The following is a 25,412-nucleotide window of genomic DNA, read 5'->3' as shown; positions in this document are numbered from 1 at the left end:
GGCATTAGGTACCATTAAATGCCACTTCTCTAGTGTCACCAAAAACTGACACTTGTGGCCAAATGAATAACCTAGGCCTACAACTGGCACCAGATACCACCAAGTACCTGTGCAAAGTTGCTATAAGTTATGCCCCACAGGTACTTGGTGGTATCTGGTGCCAATTGTTGGCCTAGGTCATTGACTTCCCCATAAGTGTTAGTTGGTGACACTAGAGAAGTGGCATTTTATGGTACCTAACGCCAATTTGATCGTCAAAGATGGCACAGAGACACTCGGGAGTGGAAGATGCATAGCCAACTTAATTATTGGCCAATCAGATGATTTTTTAGGAAAGCAAATTAATTATTAGATTAATTTTCAGTATTTAAAGACTGAAAATTAATATATAATTATGGATAATGCTGGAAAAACCATTTGGGAAGGTTGCCACTTGTCAAAAATGCCCACGCAAGGCTGAAAAACGTCTTTAGAGACTGGAGAGGGGCATTTTTAGTGTATTCAGCCTGCAAGGAAAAGGGAGGAGATGCTGCTGGTCTAATTTGCACTAAAATAATTATTAGATTAATTTTCAGTATTTTAAGACTGAAAATTAATATTTAATTATGGATAATGCCAAAAAAACCGTTTGGAAAGGCTGCCACTTGTCAAAAATGCCCAAACAAGACTGAAAAACGCCTTTAGAGGCTACAAAGAGGTACTTTTAGTGTATTCAGCCTGCAAGAGAGAGGGAGGAGATTCTGTTGATCTGATTTGCAGCCATTTGAGGACCTTCTGAGGCAATCAAGGGTAGGAGAAGACCAATCAACAGCAAGTGACAGCATCTACAGGCTCTCGAGACAGGGCAACAGCAGTAAATGACTAATTTTCTTCAGTTCTTTGCATCTACAAGCTGTTGTGGCAGGGCAGCAGCTGCATTTGACTGATTTTCAATCATTCTTCGTGACAAAACTCTAAATTTTCTCTCTCTACAGCTTTCTCTCTCATCTCCCAACCATTTCACAGCCTTCTCCGAAGATCTCAGCATTTGGACCCTTGGAGGCTGAGAAATTGTAGATTTCTCTGCTGTAAACCCTAATTTAAAGCAAAAATTAGAGTTTAGCAGCAGCCTTGAGAAGCGTATCAAAAATAGGAAGCTCCAAGACTTGGACTTTTTAGAGCTGAAGATGAATTTCAGCTAAATTTAGGTGGAGAACTAGCCAACAATTGATATTGAGGCATTTCCAACATCTATGAAGTGGGTAAAGGCCAATTAAGTGTCTGAGTCAAGGGGCAAATTAGATTCAAGACTTGCTGGTCACTTTACACATCAAGGGAAGTTTGGATTGCGAAGGGGATCGGGAGAATCTCATTGCAAATCAACTTGTTCTTCAATAAAGCTAAAGAAATACTGAAACGGGTGTCAATTTTGGGGCCAATCGGGTGTGCATTGTCCAAGATCAGTAACAGGTAAATTTATATTTTTAGATTTGCATTTATTGTTTATTGCTGTAATTAAGTTGTAATCAGGGATTTACTACCCATCCACAAAAGAAAGGCTAGTACAATGGACACCACAAAGCAGAGTGGGAATAGTATTTGCCGTTGGTTGAGTTTGTATACAACAACATAGTGCATAGTTCCATTGGTAAGGCCCCTTTTGAGGTGATAGAGAGTGGTAAGAAACTACCCCATATTTTGCACAGAAAAGATAAGATCTCTGAGGTTGATCACTATGTGGAAAGCATGGATGCAGCTTGTCAGACGGTTGAGTATCCACTTAAAGATCATAGGATAAGCAAAAGAGAGGCATGTTTTGCACTTTGCAGAGGGTTGGAGTTTGGATTGCGAAGGGAATCGGGAGAATCCAATTGTAAACTAACTTTTTCTTCAATAAACCTAAAGAAATACTGAAAGGGGTGCCATATTTGGGGCCAATCGGGTGTGCATTATCCAAGATCAGTAGGTAAATTTGTATTTTCAGATTTGCATTAATTATTTGCTGCTGTAATTAAATTGTAACCAGGGATTTACCACCCATCCATGGAATCCTTGGAACCCTCTGAGCCAGCCTAGAGAAAATTCAGCACTAGGCGGCGAAGCTAAACTACACAAGACGAGAAGCACCAACACAAGGCGATGTACCAAGACGTCGCTAGGAGCACCCGGTTGACCACCACGGCTCGGGCTGCTAAGGAAAGGTGAGTAATACTCTAGTAGGTCAGCTTCCACCTGATAGAGTCGAGAACTAGAAGAAACTGCTGGGCAGGAGTGATGTCGAGTCCCACCTAGAACCCTAGGTATCGGACGGTCTACGCCTTGCACACCCATCTAAACCTCAAGTGGATGTCCCACTCCAGGCTAGAGTCCGGGTCTGTAAGAAGACCAACCGACTTCTGTCAATTGGTTTTCGCTCCAACTGTAGTAGTGCAAAACACCTTGAGAGCTAGTCTCACTCTCTCCAACATCAGCTCATCATCCTCTATATAAAGGGCGGTATCATCTGCATTCTCTAAATCTAGCAGCTCCATCTCCTCCCTCACCGAAAGTCGAAGGCCACGTAGCCCGCTCACACATGAGACGTGAGGAAGTAAGACATAGCCTCTGCAAAGAGTAAGAACAGATACAGAACAAGAGGACAGCCCTACCGGACAAATCTCTCATGCCGAAACTCCTCCCCCCTCCTGCCACCTATGAGAACCCTGTTGTTGGCCGATCTGTAAAGTGTAAAAACCTCGCAGATCCATGCCTGGGGGAAGCCCAACCTCACCATGGTGCCCTCTAAGAAGTCCCAGCCAACCCTGTCATAGGCTTTCTCGAAGTCCAAGAGAAGTACGGTCAATCCCTGACAACTGTGTTGGGCCCACTCAGCCGCCTCGAAGAAGGTGAAAATATTGTCTAGGATGCTCTTATCTTGGACAAAACCTGTCTCTGTGTCATGAATGATGTCTGGAAGCATAGGGCAAAGTAGCCTACCGATCATCTTGGCCAATACCTTATAGGCCATTTACAACAAGGTGATCCATCTCCACTAGGATAGCTCCAACCGGTCTCCCCCTTTGGGGAGGAGACTGATAAGAGCTGTTGATAGACTCCCTAGCATCCATCCTGAGCTCAAGATCTCCTGAAAGGCCAGTAGTAGGGGGTCCCTCACCACCTCCCAGTAGGTAATGAAGAAGGCTTTAGAAAGACCATCCTGTCCCAGGCATTTCTGCCCGTCCTCTGCATGGAAAGCCTCTGCTAATTCCTTCTCTACGAAGGGGTTTAGGAGGCAGCGTTTCATCTTACAAGGGATGGAATGTGGTCCCAGACCTGCTGTCTACAGCGTTGTCCTCTGGCTGAGACTACCTCCTGCTGAAAAAAGTGTCTATAGTAGTTAGTGGCAATCTCCATCACCTCATCTAGGCTAGACCAAATCCTCCCATACTGATCATGGAGACTGCGAATCTAATCTCTTGAGGTGCGAGGCAAATGCACCTGAAAAAACTCCTTGCACATCGTGTCCCCTTTCTGAGCCCAAAAGGCTGCTGAGGTACGGAAGGAAAAGTCTAGTGTCTATTCTCGAGACCGGCGAGGGCTGCCCGTGAGCGCACCTCCTGTGCGTCGAGAATGGGATCCCCTAGTGCTTCCTGGAGTAGTCTCTGAATGGCTGCTAGGTCTCACTAGGGTGCTCTCTCCTCCTCCCAGCTCTGCAGCCCAACCTGTAGGGCTGCCTCTTGGCAGATCCTGCTCGACTCGGCTAGGACCTCTGCAACCTTCTCTGCAATCCGGTCCCTCCTATCCCACTCCCTAATCCAGAGCTACTCAATCTACCTCCTCCCTCTTGTAGATCGAGTTAGCGATCCGACACAATCACGTGTCAAGGGCTGAAACTAGAGCATCAAGTGTGAGGAGAACAAGGCAATGATCAAACAAGGTGATGCCAGCCAACTACCCTACCTGTCCTCCGCGAGAGCACCCCCACTCTCCCACATAGAACTTGTCCAGCCGCTCCAAAAGAGCTCCGCCCAACCACCTGAATCCCCAAGAGAAGTCCAATGACCTCTCCCTCTTGTGGAAAGCTGGGTCCCGCCAAGTATCACGTGCTCCTACTGCGAGGAGGAAGTCCTCCCATGCCTCCTACTCCTCCCCTACCATACCCTAGTAATCTCTACCTTTGTCATGCCGGTCCTCTAAGGCCTTCAAGCTATTGAAGTCTCCTCCAACAATCTAGGAGTCCACCTTTGAGGGTCTTGCTGCGATCTCCACCTAGAACCTGTTGTGTGCCCTAACCTTAGTAGAAGCATAAACATTGAGGACTCCAAGGCATGAGTCCCCTATATCCAATCTGATCCACAGAACCCTCCCTGCCACAATCCTCCCGTGATCTCGTACACACGGAGTAAGGCTCGGGCCAATAGAGGCGCATATGCCTCCACTCCTGCCGTGGGCACCAATGAAGTACTCCTAGTAGGTGTGTGAGCTACTTGGAAGTACCTTCCCTCCCCAATGGGCCTGGGCGGGCGTAAGCTTGTGCTCCTGCAAAAGTAAGATGTCAATCCATCTAGCAAGGGCAGGCTGCAACTCTACCCGTCCAGCCAAGGAAAGCTGCAACTCCTACCAAACAATCAACTTCCTGGAACCACATGCCCCACTGTAGTGGAGGCTATTCACATTCCAAGATGATAGATTTAAACTTATAGGGAAGCCTATGTGACTAACCGAACAGGCATCTGTTCGGTGTGCAAGCTACTGATGAAGAAGAAGAGCTATGGGGCATGCTAATATGCTTTGCCGCAGGCCTGGAAGGTGAACTCCATTTCCCCATGGTGCTCTCGGGCGGACCATGGGGGTAATAGATACTCCAGGCAATACCACTAGGGCATCTATCAGCCAGGCTAAGAGGCATGACTATGTACACTAGTAGAAACGGGCAGCCTGTGCAAGGAGCCACTCGATCACATCCATCGGTGCCCTCCACTGTGAAGGGGCTCGATAAATAATGCTCAGATGTGGGACCTTGGCTCTAGCCCACCAATTAATGTCCATCATGCAACCTGGCCACTACTGGGAAAAGAGTGCTAGTCCTCCTTCTCCCATCCACCACTGGGAGATGTGGTCTACCACCTCGCCCTTCACCTCCTCCTCTATCTGTCATTGTCCAGTATCCTAAATGAGAGGTCTGAAGAAAGAAAGCATAGTTTGGTCCATCCAGTGGTGCTATAAATGGACCTTGTCGCTCCTTGACTTGCGGACCACAAAGATCCCCACCTCCTGAGGTTGTAAAAACTCTCCGCGTTCCACAACTCTCAAGTAGGGCCACAGACCACTGCGGAAGAACTCCTATGGTAGCAGTTGCGCCTGTCTCGGGAAAGTGTGACGGGCGGCAGGGTCAGATAAGCTAGTGATTGTGTGAGAAAGGGGGGGAGGGATTAGGGGGACTGATCGGTGGGAGAGATGGTAGGGAGGAGGAAGATCGAGGGATGGTGGGGTGATTGGAGGTACGAGGCAGGTGGCCCTGGAAGGGAAAGGCTGTGGGCTAGGGTCAAGGGGGGGGGGGGGGGGGGGGGGGGGGGGGGTTTTGGGGGATGGGGGAGGGGAGGGAGGGAGGATCCATGAGGAGGAGGTAGATGTGGGGGCTGTGGGATCTCAAGTAAGGTAGAGCCTATAACACCTCTGTGGGTGGTGGAGATGAAGGTCTGTAATCCTGCTGGGTGGGACGAGCTGGGGGGTCCTACTAGGTGCTCTGGTCCGTCGCTCGCCGTCTTGCTCTCTACTGTGGTGTCTGTGTGTGAGGGGCTGACTAAGGACCCCCTATGCCATCTCCCTCTCTATTGTCACTAGACCCGTGTAAAGCCATCAGCGTCCACCGCTTGCGGGCCTATCGGTGGAGCCACGTTGGCTCCGAAGCACATGCAATCTACTGCCTGATGCCCAAAGTCATCGTATCGCAGGCACTACCCTGGCTGCCCAGTCACAATAACCTACTGCCTGAAGGAGTGTCCGCCTGCCTCAATCTCCAAAAACTTTGGTATGTTCTTTGTATCTTTTACAACTACCCGTACCTTTGGGACTCTTGCGGTTGTCATTGCATCTGCAAAGGAGGCAGGAAGAACTGTGCCGAAGAGCCGTCGAAAGTCCTCCACTAACTGACGATACTCTACGCCAGTCTGGGGAATAGTAGGGTGACTGGGTGTCTAGGAAACCTATTGTGGAGCGCAAATTCCTCCACTGAGTAGCCACTATACCAGGGAACCATATAGATGACGCCCTTCGTGGAGGCATAAGGTGAGCTATCCACTAGCTCATGGGCTACGTCCACTGCAGAGGTGATTTGAACCATGAAGATCCCTTGACCCATGAGAACTGCCTCCGCAATCTACGCTATGCCAATGCGCAGCGTGGAGTGAAGCCAATCCCCAAAAGTTAGGCCTTGGATAGGGAGTGTCCTACGAACTGACCGAAGATCGTTGTTTCTTTTAGTTCGAGCTCTATGGCACGGACAGCTAAGAGCTATTCCTCAAAGAGGATGATGCGCAAGGTGCCTGACTAGGAGGCACTCACAAAATGCACCGACGTCTGACCTGAGGTTTCCATTGCGCGTCCCTATGTTGAGAAGCTACCAATCAAGCTCTTGTGCTACTGGAGGGGGGAATGTTGCTACATATTGAGGGACGAGAGCAGCACGGGTGGGCCTGCAGGACGATGGACGCAAGGGCGAGGGAGGCGGAGGTAGCGTAGGAGCTGGCAGTGGCAAGGGGGCTGGCAGCAAGGGGGGAGGGGGGTGCAATGGCGGAAAGCGGAGAAGCGATGACGTCAAGAGGGATGACGGCAAGCAGGGGGCGCGATGGCGGTGGCAGGGGTCGCAGGGCGAGGGAGGCAACGGGCAACGCTGGGCCCAATGGTAGAGGGCTGACGGCAAGCAAGGGGTGCGATGGCAGTGGTAGTTGCTCAACAAGAGGGAACTGATTGAAAAAGCTGATGATACTCTAGCACCAATCCGGGGAATATAAGGGTAACCGGGTGTCTAGGAAACCTGTTGTGGAGCACGAACTCCTCCACTGTGAAGCCACTATACCAAGGAACCATATAAATGACCCCCTTCGTGGAGGCAAAAGTGAGCTATCTAGCTCACGGGCTGCATCCGCGGAGGTGAGTCAAACCATGAAGATCCCCTGACCCATGAGAACTATCTCCGCAATCTGCATTGTGCCAATGCATAGCGTGGAGTGAAGCCAATACCGAAGCTAGGCCCTGGATGGAGAGTGTCCTACGACCTATCCGAAGATTGTTGTTTCTTTCACTTCCAGCTCTGTGACACAGACGGAAAGGAGTTGTTCCTCAGAAAGGACGACGCGCAAGGTGTTTGACAAGGGGGCACTCGCAGAATGCACCGACGTATGACCAGAGGTTTCCATTGCGCGTCTCTGCTAAGGACTACCGAGCTAGTTGCTGTGATACCGGGACAAATGTTGCTACAGACAGAGGGAGCAACGATTGCTAGTTTATTATGTCTCCGCAGATGCAAGCAACTCCTGCTAAACTTGCAGAGGAGAAGTAATCAACAGAGCAGACGAACATGCAGCATAGGATGGAGGCACCAAAGCAAGTCGGCTGGGGAGGTCTTTTTGTGCGTGAGGCAGAGGGCAGAGCCGCCACAACAAGTCGATGATCGTTGACCCAAAGGGCGCAAGCACAATCGGACAGTCACGATCAAGGCAAGTGTGAGCAAGCAAGCATGAGCGGGGCTGGGCAAGCATGAGCGGAGCTGCGAGTGGGGCGGAGCTGCCAACGGGGCACGAGCGACACGGGTGCAAAGTCGATTCTCTTCTCTGCTTGTATGACACTGATCTAGCTCCACTTTCCTGCATTTGCTGCTGTCAAACACCTCTAGAGACTACCTTGCTACATTTTGGGATATGTCAGAGTATGACACTCTCTCTAGCGCATACTCTCTAACCCGATCCTCGAGACATGGGAGTTTGAGGGTCAATGCTCTTCACTGCATAGCGTATTTCTTGCATTGAGCATTCTATTGTATTCAGTATTCATTCTTTACTATCCATTGTGTTCATTGTCTCTAAGTTACCCTAACACTAACCGTGTCCTTTATCAATCTATACGTTTGTCATACAGGAAATTAAAAAGTTACTTCTAAATCGAAAATAATAAATAGAAAAAGGACCAAATAAAATTTTGTAATAGTTCTTGAATAGAGCAAACAAGGCCCTAGTAAGTGGAATTTTTTATTTTCAAATGTTAAGGATCCACGCAGCTGATAAGATTTAATTTGTGTTCTCTACTCCTTGCTCAGATTATGTCCTCTGCGCCATGTAATTTCTACACGATATCTGAGCCCAGGGGGCTCTTAGGAGTGAAGAGTATGCAAGAGGCAAGGGCTTCAATAGCGAAGAGGACAAATGTCGTCTACTCCATCAAGTAGTGGTGCTGCTGTACCGGTATCAAGTGGTGGTGCTGCCATACCGGCAATTCAAAGACTGAGGATTCGTCCATCAACCTTCAGCATATTCATGTTTTTTGTGATAGAGCATCCCGCCCCCCCCCCCCCCCCCAAAAAAAAAGTAAATTAAAAAATTTGACAAATTATGACCCATCATCGCTCACCGCACAAGAGAGGCTTGCCAAGATGCTTTGGCCCTATTATGCTGGATTACTTGCTGCAACACCTTGTCAATGAAATCTATTAGGATGAGCACATACTACATTACACTTACATTCCTTTTTTATTTCTCTAGGCATAGGACTTTGATTTATTTCTACTCATATTTTCGTTGTACTTGAGGCATCATCTTCAATGTTACAATTTTCAAACCTCACAGGCCATTCTAGCATTTTGCACACACTGATGTATTCTTCATCTTCATACTCTCTCCCTCCTCCTCCTAAATATCGAAGTTGAGCCATCCAAGGCAGTCTAGTGCTCACATCAAGGAGTCAAACTAGAAATCGCTTCTTGATAAGGGGTTGAAGGGTTGCCCACCCCATTATGGGAGGCCACCCTTTCACTATGGCCTTGGTGACTTCCAAACTACAAGTTCCTTCACAACCTCTTCAGAGTTTAACATTACCTCTACAAAATATTAGGTTCATAGTATGCTAGAAGGAGATCATTTTGCCAAAAACGAGAGACACCTAGGGTCAATGGTAGGATGGCTTAAAGCTAGGGAGCACTCTCACATACAGTCCCATTTTGCCAAAGACAAGAGAGACAGCTATTAACATTGTATGAATGATGTCCTTGCTTAGATGACAGGTGTGGAAAGGACTTAGGGGGCCGTAAGAGAGACTAATTCCCCTATCAAAGAAAAATGGCTTGCATTTTTGCCATGAGACCAGGACGGTAACATATATTTTTATGCAGATGATTGGACTGGGTACCTACTAGAATTACTCATTGGGTGGATAAGAACTTTTAAGGTGCACCTTTCCATGAATTATAGTGCAATTGGCAACAAAAAAAATCACACTTTTTATTGTGATTCATTGCCCATCTTCTAGAAGCACCTCACGGCAGTGATACTACACAAGCCCAAGATATACTATTGCTTTGAGTACGTTGGCAAAGCCTTTGATCAGCCACAAGTGCTAGATCAACGGATCAGCTTCCAGCCATGGTAGTATCATCAAAGATGATTTGAGGGTTCTAACTTCTTGAACTATATGAGTCACCGAATAGGTAAGCTGCATGCCTAGGTGGAATGTCTGGTACTATACAGATCTCAATTGTAGTAAAATAGTGCTACCCCCTCCCCCAAGAGTATTTGGATTGAATATTGATGAGGTACTAGAAACATTGTTAGCTATGTGGAGGCAAGTCTAGGATGCATAGATCAAGGGGCTTTCTGTTGGCTGTCTGTCAGCAAAGAGGCTTTACCCAGCAGACACATTGTTGAGCACGCCATGTCTCTCTCAGAGATTTAAAGCTTCTTGGAAGCCTCACAAGGTGTAAAAAATTTTATTCACTTGAAGGATGTTAGGATTCCATTTGATTTGCATCACTGGCAGCCTTGGGTTACTGGAGGTGCTTGTTGACGATCAGATACTGGAGTAGAGGCCGACCAGGTGACACTAGAAGAAGCTTTACCTTAGTATTGCACTCATTACGCCCTTTAATGGTGAGCAGTTCTTGATAGTCAAGGAAAGTTTGAGAATAATGTCTTTCAACGTGATAAATAGAAGTTGCAACAAAATATGCTTGCATCAGAAATAACAAGAAGCAAGCCCACTGTAAAACTTCCACTTTGGTTGTCGCACCACAAGAAGATTTATTCCTGCATATGTGTGCACATGTAACATGGGACCCCATTTATTATGAGATTCTTTCACACACAGATAGACAGAATTATGAAAACATTTGGCCATCCTTCAAGCATGACACTTAACAAAACAAACAAGTTTCAACCTACCCTTGCAACCCATTTTAAGGAGGTGCTGTTTGACTCTAAACTATTGATGACCAGTAAACGCAGGTAGATTTTCCTCTGCTGTGATTTGCACATCCATGGCCTCAAATTAGTCTCAATGAGCATCCGGTGGATCAACCCCCTATCATTTGATTAGAGTAGGAAAACAAGGGTCTCTTAGATAATCATATTGTGCAACTGCATTCATGGTGGAAAGGTTCCTGAATTTTCAGCAAATGACTTCATGAAAGGTGAATCACAGTTTCTGATCTTCCAAGATGTACCTGCACCCAAAGTTCCTGAAGCAGATTTGGACTATCTACAACTCTGCGAGTATCTTTATACATGTCTGATAGCTTGTACGAAGCTACAAAATCCTCAAGCTCCATCTTGTGAAAACCTGGTTTTAGAAACATAGTACCATCATTTGTTGTCACTTCTTCCAAAAACTCTCCTATTCCCAAGTGCTTTGGTTTACTGTACCTGTCAAATGAACAGAAGGATATTTACTTTTTGAAAGTACACATGCCAATGAAAGCCAGACAGGAACTTTTGATATTCATCAGGATTTCTTACAGATTACACGGGGCACCTACCCCAAGCTCTCAAAGTAGGGCAAGGCATCTTGACAAGGGCCCTGATAAACAACATTTCCTTGATTAAGTATTATTAATCTATCAAAGAGATCGAAAATCCGTGATGATGGTTGCAAAAAAGAAGCCATGACTGTTGTCTGCCGAACACGGGTGAATATTCGGATAGAAGTTAGCAGGTCGAAGGTTTTTGCATCTTCTGCAATAGTATCAGGTTGATCAAAAAAATACACAGCATGAGCACCTGAAAACATCTCCGCTGCAGTCAGCCGATGCCTCTCATCCTCAGTGATGCTAGGCATTAACGGACTTCCAACATATCGATTAGCAACATGCTTTAGACCCATCATACTCAAATTTACTTCAAGCTTTGGATCTTGTCCTATCTTCAAAGCTTCCCCCATTATCGCCATCAACTCAGGCCCATAATGCTTTGGTCTAAATGCCATAGTGCAATCCAATGCAAATTCAAGGGTCTCCCTCACAGTCAAAAAGGGAAGATGTAAATCCAATTTGTCTACCATAGCTGCCAGTCGATGAATTCGAATGTCATTTACACGTTTATCATTATATGTTACTGTTCCTTCACATACTGAACCAGTCTCTAATTGCCCTGACAGAACCTGAAGTAGACTACTTTTCCCACATCCTAGCGGACCTGCACTACAACAATAAATTACAGATTAATTAGTTTTCTATAGAAAACTTTGCCATTTCTGATTACTAAGTTATTTGCATCACCTAATTAAAACCACCAAAAAATTGTTCCAACAGAATTGTGGCATAACAAGGCTGGCATGCTGTCTTACAATTCAAAGCAAAGGTTTTCATATAAAGCACTATGGTAGAAGATTTGCCGATTGTAGATGTACTTAACCTATGCAGAATATCAGATGGAACATGTGTCTTTCATATGAAATGCCAAGTCTCTTCATCATAGATTTATTTTATGCCCAGCTGCATGTCGTATTTGGCTCTATATTTCACACAGCTGGTGTCCCCATTACTCCAGCCAATTGGGTCTTTGGAAGGCCATCTGCTACTTGGCATCCTTTACACTTCAGGTTGCTGTTTGACAAACTCCCGTATTGGGGACCGGCACAATTGGATGTGATACACGGTATCCTTCACATTTCAAGTTGCTCTTTAACATATTCTGCTACTAAGGGATTCTGGCACCATTGCATTATGCAGAATGCCTTTATTTTTCAGGCCAGAAGTGGGGTAAAGGGACATAGTCATTGCTTGCAAGGCGTAATATTTACTAAACTGTCATTGTATGCCACTGCCCGTATCGTAGCCAAAGGGCATGCTGATCCTTGGATTTTGAAGGGCATATAAAACCATTGCTTATCAGACTTTTGGAGGAGGATTCAAATCAAGATATGACCTGTTCCCATAGGAAATTGGCCATCACTCTATCATCGTTCTTTCGCATTGCTCTTGCATCAGCCCACTTTGTCATGTCATCCATCACAACTGTGACGTATTGTGCCTCAGAATATTGTGTTGTAGGACTGATTGGTCCCATGACATCAAATACACCAAAACAGGTACAAGCTCCATCTTGTCCTTCTAAATGGACACGTTTATATGTTGGCACTCATTGAAGTGCTTGACAAATGGTGCTGCATCCTTGAATAGGGTCAGCCACCATAGTTGTGACTGTATCACTCCTCAGGATAATATTCCATAATACAGTAGAGACCATCATTGCCAGTTGGGGGCTGTAGCCTGGGTCAAAGATAGAGGCCCAGTATATGATCATGAGGACATTCAGGGGAGATTTTCTTTTCTTGTCACTAGAAAGCATCTAGGCAAGATCCCCACTCTAAATTACTCAGAGGCATAGCGGGCCCAGGGACACTGTCACAAATGGGGGTTAATTGCCAATATCATAGCTTGGCACATTCGGACTGCAAGATATAGCCATGTTATAGACCTTCAAGATGTATCCAGTGCAGAGTCTCTATTGACCATTTGAACAGAGATCATCCACTCTCTCCATGTGAGATGGAAGAGGATGCAAGGCAGCTCTGAGAAGATGAGGAAGACAAGAAAGGCCTTTTTGCAGACTTAGGACTCATGGACCTTTTTTCATACTTCCCCTCAGATTGTTTGGCATTACATCCCACTGGATTGGTTGTTTAAACAACCATTGTATTTGTGATGTACTTAGCTACTCTTTAAAGAGTTCTTATACTATGTATTTGGCCTCAGGTTTTTCTCCAAGGCATGTTCTTTATTATTGTTATTCCTTGATTTTTAAAAGGACTCTTTTTTTTCATAATGGGTAACTTTATATTGATTACAAAAAAAGTACAATGTCAAGATTACAAAGTGCAAGTTGGCTCTAGGCAATCATGTATGAACCAAGTACAATGGATTTAGTAAGCACAACAAAACGAGAGTGCAAAAGACATCTCAGGACCAGACTCTCTCTCTCTCTCACCCCGCACGCATAGTAGGTAATTGTGTTAATTACGAAAAAAGATACAAGATTACAACATGTATGATGGCTCTAGGCCATTGTGCAAAAACTCAACTCTCTATAGCATAAGGTCATATAACTAAAAGAGTATATCGTGCAGAAACTCGACTCTCTAGGCCATCATGCAGAAACTCAACTCTCTGTAGCATAAGGTCATATAGCTAAAAGAGTACAAAAGTCACAGCAAAGAAGCAGCATCTCTCTCTCTCTCTGATTTGAGGGGTTAGGGAAACCCTGGAAATTTGCAAGAATCACAGAAATTGCTCTGATTTGATAGTACAAAGTACAAGCTGAGTGGCTTTGCATAGTGTGTGAGAGATGGATAATGTAGACAAATGCAAGCATCAAACCATGGAAAATGAATATCTGGGAGACGAATCTGATCAAGAACTAACACGACCGTCCATGGAAGCAATTTTCAACACCCCTTCTAAGAACACACGGTACAAGACGTATGGCCGAAGAAATTCATCTCATGATTCGCTCTAAACTACGAATTATGAGACAAGAATTGGAGAAAGAAATACGAGAGTAGGTCAAAACCGAACTGATGGTAAATCAAATGGCAAAAATGCAAGACATGCAGCTAAAGATTAAGAATAACTTACAAGCACAAATGTTGTCCGAAATGCACACGCTGAAAACTGAAATGCTGAAAGTTGTAGATGCCTACAAATCTGAAATCTTAGAACTGGGGGAAGAATTAAATATGTTTAAGAAAAAAGACATGAACGTGCAAAAAGGATTACAAAAAGAGAAAGAGGCTTTGAAGGCATGTGAAAGGGAGGTTCACTCACGGGTAGAAGTGGCAAAGACAACACAAAAACAGATAGAAGAAGCCAGCCCATGGATTGAGGTAGTAAAAAAAGAATAAGGGAACATCAGTGAACAAGAGTGAAGTCATGAGTGCTACCTTGGAAGAAGAGGCTAGGAGATGGGCTAGGATTTTACATGTACGGGCAGTAGGATGGGAGGAGAAGAGCAACCCACAGGAAGATGCTAAGACACTGCTGACAAAATTGGGGTTTCAGACATACCTATCGTCAGTGCTTGGAGACTGGGGAAAGAGGACTCTAAGTCCAAGGCTCTAATTCTTCACTTTGGAGACATAGAGAAAAAAAAGACCTTCCTCTCCAAGAGGAGAGCCCTCAAGGGTGAGAAGATTTATTTGGATGAGGACCTTACCCCAACACAAATAGCGCATCGCAGAGAACACATGCCCAAGGTATTGGAGGCTCGTAAAGAGGGAAAGTGGGCTGTTTATAGGGATGGACGAGTCATCATCATTGACAAAAGGACCATGACGGTACGAGGCCTATAAGACACTTCACATGTCAATATGGAATTATAATGGAGCCCTACGCTTGGATGTTGGTTACTTTGAAGATAGCTTCCGAAACATAGATATAGAAATGTACACAAAAACACACCAATGTAAAAGTAGCCGACTACCAGACGTGCGGGGATACAGGTGGGAAAGTGCATTTCGTCCACCAGTAGCTAGAAAACTAGGAAGCACTAGGGGTTCTGGAGGTGTGGCCATACTATACCGGGAAGACCTCAAAGGGATGGTGCAAGTAATGAAAAGAGATGATGATGCACGATATTTATGGATTAGGATACATGCAAGAAAACCACGGGATATATTCATTGCAATATGCTACTTTCCTCCTACAAATTCTACCTATGCCACACGAGATGGATCTCCCTTTGATGTACTTTATGAGGATATCATGACATATACTAGCATTGGGGACATATTATTAGTAGGAGATTTCAATGCACACATTGGAGATAGACAGAGTGACTTTTATATGCATGATAATGCCATGTTCAAAGAGATCGACATAGATGAAATAGGCCTACACACGAGAGCCCGGAATAAAGAAGTGAGTACCTATGGGACACACTTATTTGGGAAGTGCACATTGACTAGCCATCTTTAATGGTTTGTCACAATGGCCAGGATCTGACAATTTGACATGTTGGAATCACAAAGGAGGGGCAAGTACTGTGGACTACTTGATAGGCTCACCAACATTGATATCAGACATCCAAAACTTTAAGATATCTAAAAGACCAATTGGCATAGTAGTAGATCATGCTATTTTGAAACTCATGCTCTCGTGTACATATGAAACATGAAACACCCATGCCTCCCTAAACATCCCAAATACTACTTTACAGAAGACGCCTCACACATCTACAGTGGTTCTCTGTAGACCAGTTTACATACATTGGACTTGAGTAGATCATTGGAAGAATGTACAAGAGATTTAGCAGAGGCCATACATGGTTCAACCATGTATGCATTCCCACACACCTTGCCCTGATGTAGACCCACACGATCTACTGCTCCCCAAAATAGCTGGTATGATGATGAGTGTAGAGTCACCCGAGCTCACTTACAGAGAGAAGTGGAGCTAGGCACTCAGACACATCACCAAGCAAAGGTGTTCTTCAAACGCCTTGTGCGGAAAAAGAAACGAGACTACTTAGCGAAAGCAGAAGCAGAGATATATCAACTATTTTTGGGGTGGGATAGCAAGAGCGCATGGAAGATGTTTCATGAGAGACAACCCCCCATACAAATTACATCACCAGATGCTTAGCTTGACTATGGGAGACAGCTGTATGACCTGCCACGACAGCCACCTATGCAGCCCCCACAAGTTTGTAGGCCAACACAGTGGTCATTCTTCACATGGAAAATGGTTAGGGATGCAATTTATAGATTACAAAATGGGAGGGCACAGGATGAGGATGGACTAGTAGATAGCAGAACATTTCTCACATGCTTGTGACATATTAGCACCCATATTAGCACATATGTTCAATAGAGCAGTATGTGAAGGTTTCCCTATGAGTTGGTCAGACAATACTATAATTCCGCTATTTAAAAGTGGTGATCCCTTGATTCCTAGCAACTACAAGACTATCATTATCTGTCATAATTTGGCCAAGATATATCTATATTGGAGCATGAAATCAGTGAGTAGGCTGAAATGCAAGCAAGAGAGCACAAGGACAAGAAAGTTTCAAACGAGGATATACCACGCTGGACCATATTCTCACACTTAGAGCCATTATTGAGGAGGGTCGAGCCCGAGACAAGAGGATCTATTGTTGCTTTGTAGACTTCCGCAAAGCTTTTGATATAGTGCCTCGTACACGCATCATGCAGAGATTGCAGGACATTGGAGTACCAAAGGATATACGATGGGGTGTCTATGCATTATAGAGGCAATGACAGGTCATGTATGAGCACATGGGGGGCTATCAGAGAGGATTGGCAGTACCGTAGGAGTGAAACAAGGATGTCCACTTTCACCCACATTGTTTGGTCTATACATAGATGAAGTGTCTGATTACATAGACCGAGGAGGAGCTGGAGTCAACCTGACAAGGGTGTTGATACTGATATTACTATAAGCACATGATATTGTTCTCATTTCAGATTCACCGGAGGAATTGCAGTGCCATCTAGATGCTTTGCACATCTTCTACAGAGATAAAGACCTCATAGTGAACCTTGGGAAGACCAAAACCGTGGTTTTCAATACATCAGTAGCATGGGTGACTAGATCTATCTACCAGTTCGCATTTGGGGGAGACATACTCGAGCATGTGAGGGAATATGTCTATTTGGGAGTCACCTTCTCTGGCCCACGTTTTTCGTTGAGAGGGGCATCAGAGGCACGTCTGGCATGTGGAAACACAGCACTAGGGACACTCAGAGTCAATGTGCTCACATACAGTTCCAAGAGCCCCGCACCAAACTCTAGTTGTTTGACACCCTAGTCACACCTACATTACTATATGGAGCAGAGGTATGGGGCTGCAGCTTGTACCACAGGTGTCTTAGCCCACTCATTGATCAGGTTGGAGTAGAGAGGGATCATTATGATGGTTGGGATAGCATGGAAAGGCCATTGATCATGATGATAGCACGTATGATTAGGAGTAAGCCCTCCACCCCACATCCCATTGTCAGAGCATAGCTAGGAGCAACACCTATAGTTACGGAGGCACTCTTCAGGGCAGTGACCTTTTGGCACAAACTATGAGAACTTCCATGCCATAGATACTCTAAATTGGCACTAACCTCATCTAGACAACTAACAACAGGAGGCGAGAAGAACTGTTGGTTTTCACAAATGGCTATTTGGATGAGCCTACATGGTTTGGATATTGATCGTCTTCCACCTTTGGATTATAGCCTCGACTGCCCTACACTTTCTCTCAGCCGATCAGAGTTGAACTAGGTGATTAGAGCTAATATCTTGAGAATTGAGACAGTAAGGACATGGATCCATCCACCACTCCCTCTAGGATCAAAGATGGAGTTCTACATGAGTCATTTCTTGTGTCTCTCTGATGATGGTTTCACTATTCGGCCAGCATATATGGACACCCATCTCTCCCATAGCATACGGATTGCTAGCGGACAGACTGGCACCTCCTCACATAGGCTTCAAATGGAGACTGGCAGATGGACAAATACCCTAGCAGAGGATAGGACTTGCTAGCTTTGTGGTCGAGAACCTGAGACAGAGGAGCACTACATATGCAAATGCACAGTATACTATGACATACGAGGACGGTACCACTGCTTCTTCCACGATGGATTTGGACCCCTTCGTCGCGTCATGGAGTACAAGGACCAAAGATGCCTAGGTCTTTTCCTCTTGGAGCTCGATAGGCGCCGAACTGCACTACTGCAGGACAGGAGGCCAGCTCACCCAGAGGGGCACACACAGAGAGCAATGACAAACTTCTTCTACAAAGCCGACCCTAGTGACACTACTAGCCTAGCAAAGACAGAGCCACCCCACCAGACACCTCACAAACCACACCGTGGAGTCACATTGGATAGAGCCATTACCCTTCGTCGAGCACGACAACCCCGTCTACCAAGACCACATCCGAGGAGGCCACACCACAATCAGATTAGAGCCATTATCACAAGAAACAACAGACTCACCACCAGGCATATTAGTGAAGCAACTAGGGACTGCATCATAGCTGAGATCATGTGCAGATCTTGAGATCAGCTATAGCCCATAGTCTCCACCACACTTTTGTACATGGTTCTATCAGATCTGGTTCTCCTTTCCTTTCCTTTTCTTTTCTATCGATGGAATAACACTACACATGGTTCAACCCTAGTATAGTCCAATCGTATAGTTATTTTCAGTATTGTTTCATAGGCCACCCACTTATTTGTAATGTTATCTGTACCTTACTGATGAGATGACATTAAACATGGATGTACACAGGATTTTGTCTCATAGGCCACATTGGCCTTATGTAGACGTTAACATATCTTTCCCTCTCTCTCTCTTTTTTTTTTTTCGTAAAAGGTAATTGTATTAATTACGAAAAAAGTACAAGATTACTGGATTACAAGATACATGATGACACAAAGCCATCATGTGAAGAGGTTTTCTCTTTCTCTCTCTCTCTCTTTTTTCTGATTACAAAATACACGAGGGCCGTGTGGGGAAGCCCCGTAGTAATGCACTGAAAAGGTTACACCAATCATGGCAACGAGCCAGAGGCAATTGCCATATGCCACGGATGCAAATCCTCCCGAGGGAGCAAGTCGGAGTGTCGGATGATATCTAGCTGCCAATGTAAGAGCCCTTTAAGCCTGGCAATATGTCGGGGTACATTCGAGGCCGAATCAAAGAGAAAAGCATTGCGCGTGGTCCAAATGTGCCAGCATCCCCAATATCTGAAAAAGTGAAATAAGAGCTTCTCATGCAACTGTGGCGGTGCGGGATACTTCGGGCGCACAAAAACCCAGTCGAAAGGAGATAGCGAGGACCCCACTACCGCGCGCCAAATGTGCGACAAGAGTGACCAGATATTCTTGGCGAGCGGGCAAGAGAGAAAACGATGTCGGGCCGTTTCCGCCGGTGTGGTACAGAAGAAACAATTGCCATTCGAAATGCGACGCTTGGCAAGGGCCGAGGCCAGAGGAAGACCACCAATCATCACCCGCCAAAGAAAAACCTTGCATTTGAAAGGTGTCTTATTTAGCCAACCCTCCATCAGCGTTTTCTGCCACCATGACAACGATTTCCGCAGGCCCCAAACAGTATTAGCTTTCTCTCCCAGCCATTGGTGATCTTGAACAAGAAGATGATACACCTGATTAGTAGAGGCCTTTTCCAGACTCAGGCGGCCTGCAAGGTCCCAGTCCTGCCAAGGGCGATCCACAGTCAAGGCAGGAAAGGGTTGCCGACTCTGAAGCTCCGACGAAAGCTGGTCCCATAAATCACGGTATCCACGCGGGATCTTGAAGAGACGCCGAGCAGTCCGAAACGATATGAGGACATTGCGAGTGACCAGGGTAGCATCCGCAACCGACGTCACGCCTAAACGGGCCATGCGATTAAATCTTGGTCTGAGTTGATGTTTATCTTCCCATGAAAGGAGTCGGGACACTGCCAACAATTCCAGCTGAAAGGAGTTAGTCTGCAAGCGGTCCCCAACTGGGTGCCAACGGGCCTTTTGGAGCACCACTTGCCAAGAGCCGACCAAGTGCAGTAACAAAGAGGAAGAGGGACTGGAAACACGAGAGTCAGCATTAAGGACATGCCACCAGGAGGCCCGAAGCCGTGTGTTGCCATGGCGAAGCCCGCTGTCCTCAAGAAAATAACGGGCTATGATGGTCCATGGGTGCTGATCCACACACATGGCACGAAAAAGGGACCACCGGAGAGCTGACATATGAGTGTGTGCATCCAAAATAGCTCCCCCACCCATACGCTTAGGGGTACATGCGTGTGACCATGAAATCCAGGAAATGCCGGCCTGCAGTGAATCCTTCTTCCACAGCATGAAACGGATGGGATGAGTGAGGGCCTTCAAAGTAGTAGGCGTCCATGGCAACAAAGGCAGGAAATACGTTAGCATTGGAAGCATGATTGTCTGGGCCACTTTGAGGCGGACATGGAATGGCCACGCTTGCGACTTCCAATACATAAACTTCGCCGCCAGTTTTTGTGAAATCCAGTCCAGCAGGTCTTTTGGCCGTACATCCACCCCCAATGGGTATCCAAGATGCCTGACAATGAAGCCACGGGAAACCACCTGGCCTTCCCAGCCTAAGGACTGTAAATCAGGCTCCGTACAACTGAGAATGGCTGACTTAAGGGCATTGATGCGAAGCCCAGAGGCCTGACCAAAGAGTGTCCAAACATCTAATGCCCTTCGAATGTTGTCCCTGTCTGCCTGCAAAATCATAAAGGTGTCATCAGCCAAGGATTGGCTGACGAAGTGCTGACCCAACGGAAGAGACAGCCCGGTCAGCTGAGCAGAGGCTGCCATGGAGGATAACATTGAAAGGACCGGGTGAGTTGCCAGGGCAAAGAAGAGAGGGCTCAAAGGACAGCCCTGTCTGACCGAGCGAGCAAGGACAAATGGCTCTGTAACTCCACCATTAAGCATAACTCTGGAGGAAGCCTCAGCACTAATGGTGTAGATTAATCGGGACATTCGGGTACCAAAGCCCATAGCTGACATGAGGTCTGCAATGAAAGACCAGTCCACATAATCAAACGCCTTTTCCAAGTCCAATTGGATCAATACCACTTCCTGACCGGAGTGCCGCGCATAGTCAATAGCCATTTGCACGTTTAGGATATTATGCAGAATGTTGCGGCCCTTAATGAAACCATATTGGAGAGGATGCACAATAGCTGGAAGGTGCTTGTGAAGCCGATTCGCCAGCACTTTGGAGTAGATTTTATACAGGGAGCCCATCAAAGAGATTGGTCTCCAGTGTTGCAACTTTGACGGCGAAGGGACCTTTGGAAGTAGTTTGATAAGGCCTTCTTTCCATGAGGAGGGCATGACCCCCGTTTCCCACACCTGCTGAAACATGGCCACCAATGGCTTCACCAACTGCGTGGCCGAGGTCTGAAAGAATTCATTAGTGAGACCATCCCAGCCAGGGCTTTTATCATTCGGCAGATGCAACAAAACGTCCATAACCTCTTCCTCGCAAATATCCGTCTCCAAAGCGGCTTGCATATCAACTGGAACCTGCTGACGGACCAGATGATAGAAGACCGAGCGGGCATGCGTAACCTGGCTAGAAGGCGAGGAAGAGGAACCAAGAAGTTCCATAAAATAATTTCTGCACATAGTGACAATGGTCTGCGGATCCGTGACCATGCGACCTTCCGAATCGTGGAGTCTGGTCATATTTTCGCGAGCCGGAGACGCATGCAAGGCGCGAAAGAACTTATGAGACTGGCAGGCGCTATCTTGCAATGTGTCTGTCAAGTTGTGCAGCTTGGCCTGTTGATAAGATTTCAACTGAAACCCTTGAATAAGATGGGCCAATCGCCTCTCCAGAGACAGCAGAAAATCATCATCAGGGGAATCCAGGAGCAAGGAACGGACCAAAGCCAGTAGGTCTTCTGCTGCATGTCGACGACGGCGGCAAAGCGAGGCATGATGGATCCCATACTGGCGAGCAACCCGCTGCACATTAGAGAGCAGCCGTGCAAATGAAGGCAAGCCCTCAGAGGCGAAGTCCAATAAGAACCTCTCAATCAGCTGCTGCATATAACCCTGGAAAATTGAATGCTTCAAATAAGCGGAGTTGAAACGTAACGGGAGCCTATCCAGGAATTGCACAAAAGGTGCAATAGAGTGTGCTCGCATCTCAAGCTGGAGGGGGAAATGGTCCGACAACGCATATTGCCGCAAGACCTTCATTTCCAGCATCTCGGGAAGAAAATCATCCCCCTGCATTATATACATTCTGTCCAGTCGGGACCAGGTACTTGCATATTGCGCGGAATGAAAAGTAAATCCTGAAGAAGAAGGGTGTAGCCACGACCAAAGATCTTGCTGGAGTACGTGCAAAGCAAAGGAACTCCACACCCGCCTTTCCGGCGTATCCATTACCGAATGCCCTGAAGTGGACTGAGAAGAGTCAACACACATATTGAAATCTCCCATCAGAAACCCCCTTCGGCCGAGTGACATGGAGCCCTTCCCTCTCTCTCTCTCTCTCTGTCTCTCTCTCTCTCTCTCTCTCTCTCTCTCTCTCTCTCATAGGGGCACTCTATAGGGTCTACAATGGGAAATTTATGCCTTGTATGAGTTAGTGACAAGTAGGGTTCAACTTCCAAGAGGACTTGATATGGTGGATAGTACCATCGGGGTGAAGCAGAGATACCCACTCCAACCTACTATATTTGGAGTTTATGTGAATGAATGCTCAGATTATGTGTATAGATTAGGGGGACCATGAGAAGACAGCATCGACCAAACTTTTCTGGCCACCAAGCAAGAAAGAAACCTTCTACAAAATAAGCAGCAATCATTTGAGATACAACATCTTTGAGAGTACAAAGGAATGTGAACCAACCTTTGCCAAATAAACACTGTATTTAAATGGAGCTTTATTGAGACAACCCACCATCACCATGGATTTCCACCAAGTGTTACCTTTATGGAGACCCCAAGTGTGGTTTGAAGTTTCCCTTCCCAACTAGCCATACCTTATCTCCCATAAGCAACTAATTCACTAATGCGGTGCCCAAATGTAGCCAACCATTAATCATCTGATCATGCCAAGGGGTGCCCTAGCTCAAAAGGGGAAAGAGTTGCATAGCATGTAAGGAAGTTAAAATGGTGTCCCATAAAGGATGATAGCCTCTAGGAACATGAAAAAATCGTTGAACTGACCTGAAACACATGACATTAGCTTGTGTAGGCTGAAACACATCAGCAACAATATTCAGCCCCAATTGTGCCATTATTTTCAACATTGACCTCTCTTTTCGTGTCCTTCCCACGAAAGAAGCCTTGAAATAGCCAACATTTCAGCTCGTAAGGAATTCTCTTGCTCATGATTAGCAGGAGGATGCCAACAAGATTCGGCAAGCACCAATCTCCAAGAATAGACCAAACATTTCAAAGCGCAGAAGTTTTAAGACGAATAGGCTGTTCAACATTAATCATATGCCACATGAAGCTAGAATCTTGGTATCTCCATGCAAAATACCTCGGTCATACCTAGCATCAAAGACCAAGGCTGCTGTCCCTCACACAAGCCTGAGTCAAGGCCAACAAAGGGCAATCATATGTGTCTTCACATCCAAAATAGCCCCACCTCCCATTTATTTTAGAGTGCAAACACGGTTCCAAGAAATCCATGAAATGCAAAATCATGTAGAATCCTTCTTCCAAAGCAAGAACCAAAATAGCTTAGTGATTTCCCCCCATACTAGACTTTGACCAAGGAAGCAATGGTAAAAAATATGAAACCATTGGTACCATTATTCATCTAGTGTCTCAATGCACCAAAAATGCCACATTGGATTGCTTGCATGCATGTGTTGAGATATGTTTGGTGTACTTATTCTTATGGTCTGACATATGGTCATGGTTTGCCTCTACGGGGATACATTGATACTGACTCGGACTAGGCTACACATGTTGACACCTAGCCTTCTCACGGTGACTATATCTTTTTCTTGGGCACGCCTCCCATTTCTTGGTCAAGCCATAAGCAAGGAGCCATAAGTAGGAGACCATGGCTACTTCCACAACCAAGGCAAAGTATCAAGCTCTCTTTGATGTTACCACAAAGGCTGCCTACCTAAGGGGATTACTAGTAGCGCTATATTTTTCTTGTGCTTCACTTGCTATCCTCTATTGCAACAACCAAAATGCTATAGCACTAGCTAGTAACCCAATCATCAATCCACGGATGGGGCATGTTGGTGTTCACTTCCACTTCACCAAAGAGCAAGTTGAGCTAGGCACCATCTACCTAGAGTTTATAGCTACATCCACCAATTTTGCAAACATTTTGACCAAGGTAGTCAACCAATTGGTTCTTCAGAACTTGCTATCTTGGATCGGTGTGGGTGCACCCTTCCTTACTTCAAATTGATAGGGAGAGGGTGATTCCCTCTGGCTTTCCCTTCCACTTTGAGACGGAGTGGCCTTCTTCTCTTGAGGGTGACAAGATTTGGGTTCTTGCTTTACAAACATTTATTCTTAGTAAATTGTCTCATTATCCACATCCTTGATGACTATAAGTGTAAAAGAGCGCTTGGAAAAGTAAACAATTCCCCTATGAGGGCACTATCCAAGTGGCACCGTTGCATAGCATTTTGCATGAACAAGATCATCAACATTGCCACTTGCATAACACCATGCACATGGCGTAACAGAACATCCAATGGTGATCAGGATAGCTCATCCATTTTGTGATGTGTTGAGTCTATCCCTCCCTTTATTCTCCCCTCAAAGCACAATTTACTCAATAGGATGAACATTGATTGAAAACCTACAGTTAATGCTAAATCACAACAAAGGTTACAAAGCCCTCATAAAACACAAAAGAAAAGTCCATTGTTCTTTGCAACTCTTACTAGGCCATTGGGCCACGGAGAGCACCTTTTGACCAATGGCCTCTCTAGGCTGATCACTTGGGCTCCTTTGGTTAGATAACCATCACCTCGATAGTCTTGGTAGATCATTGGGTAGCATGTACCCTTTGTCCAATGCCCTGGCTACTTTGGGATGGGATGCCTTGGGAAAAAGCAAAGAAAAATATGGGCTTGAGCTAGTACCCAACATGTACCCTTTGCCCAATGCCCTAGCTACTTTGGGGTGAGACGCCTTGGGAAAAAGCAAAGAAAAATATGGGCTTGAGCTAGTACGGTGTCTTTCTAGTTTCACTTTTGGGCCTAAGAGGGGGTGTTAAGCTAAAAATGCATTACATGTTGATTAACCACATTAAATAACTCCAAAACTAGCTTAATTAATCAATTTACCAAAACCTTCATTAAAAGAAACGTGCTCTTAGAGAGTATCTATGTCCCATAATCCAAACCCTGATTTTGGGAGAACCAATCATCTATAAATAGGCACAGGCTGCCCACCACTCAGATCAATCTCATTTTT

The 25,412-nt window shown here is 45.8% G+C and overlaps 1 protein-coding gene across 1 annotated transcript in view; it reads right to left on the bottom strand.

The window, feature by feature from the left end:
- Positions 1 to 25,412, bottom strand: part of LOC148029630 (ABC transporter G family member 35-like) — a 250,697-nt gene that overhangs the window by 161,543 nt on the left and 63,742 nt on the right. Inside the window, exons 4-5 of the mRNA XM_087685869.1 lie at positions 10,979 to 11,633; positions 10,667 to 10,865 (exon numbers count right to left, since the gene is read on the bottom strand). Of these exons, the coding sequence (XP_087541995.1) occupies positions 10,667 to 10,865; positions 10,979 to 11,633 (854 nt within the window). The remainder of the gene's footprint in view (positions 1 to 10,666; positions 10,866 to 10,978; positions 11,634 to 25,412) is intronic.

The sequence above is a fragment of the Lygodium microphyllum genome, chromosome 10 (genome assembly GCF_053477565.2).
Source record: "Lygodium microphyllum isolate KBCC chromosome 10, Lygodium_microphyllum_v1.1.10, whole genome shotgun sequence".
NCBI lineage: Eukaryota > Viridiplantae > Streptophyta > Polypodiopsida > Schizaeales > Lygodiaceae > Lygodium > Lygodium microphyllum.
Note: the sequence above shows the minus strand (reverse complement) of the source record. Positions and strands in the feature narration are given on the sequence as shown.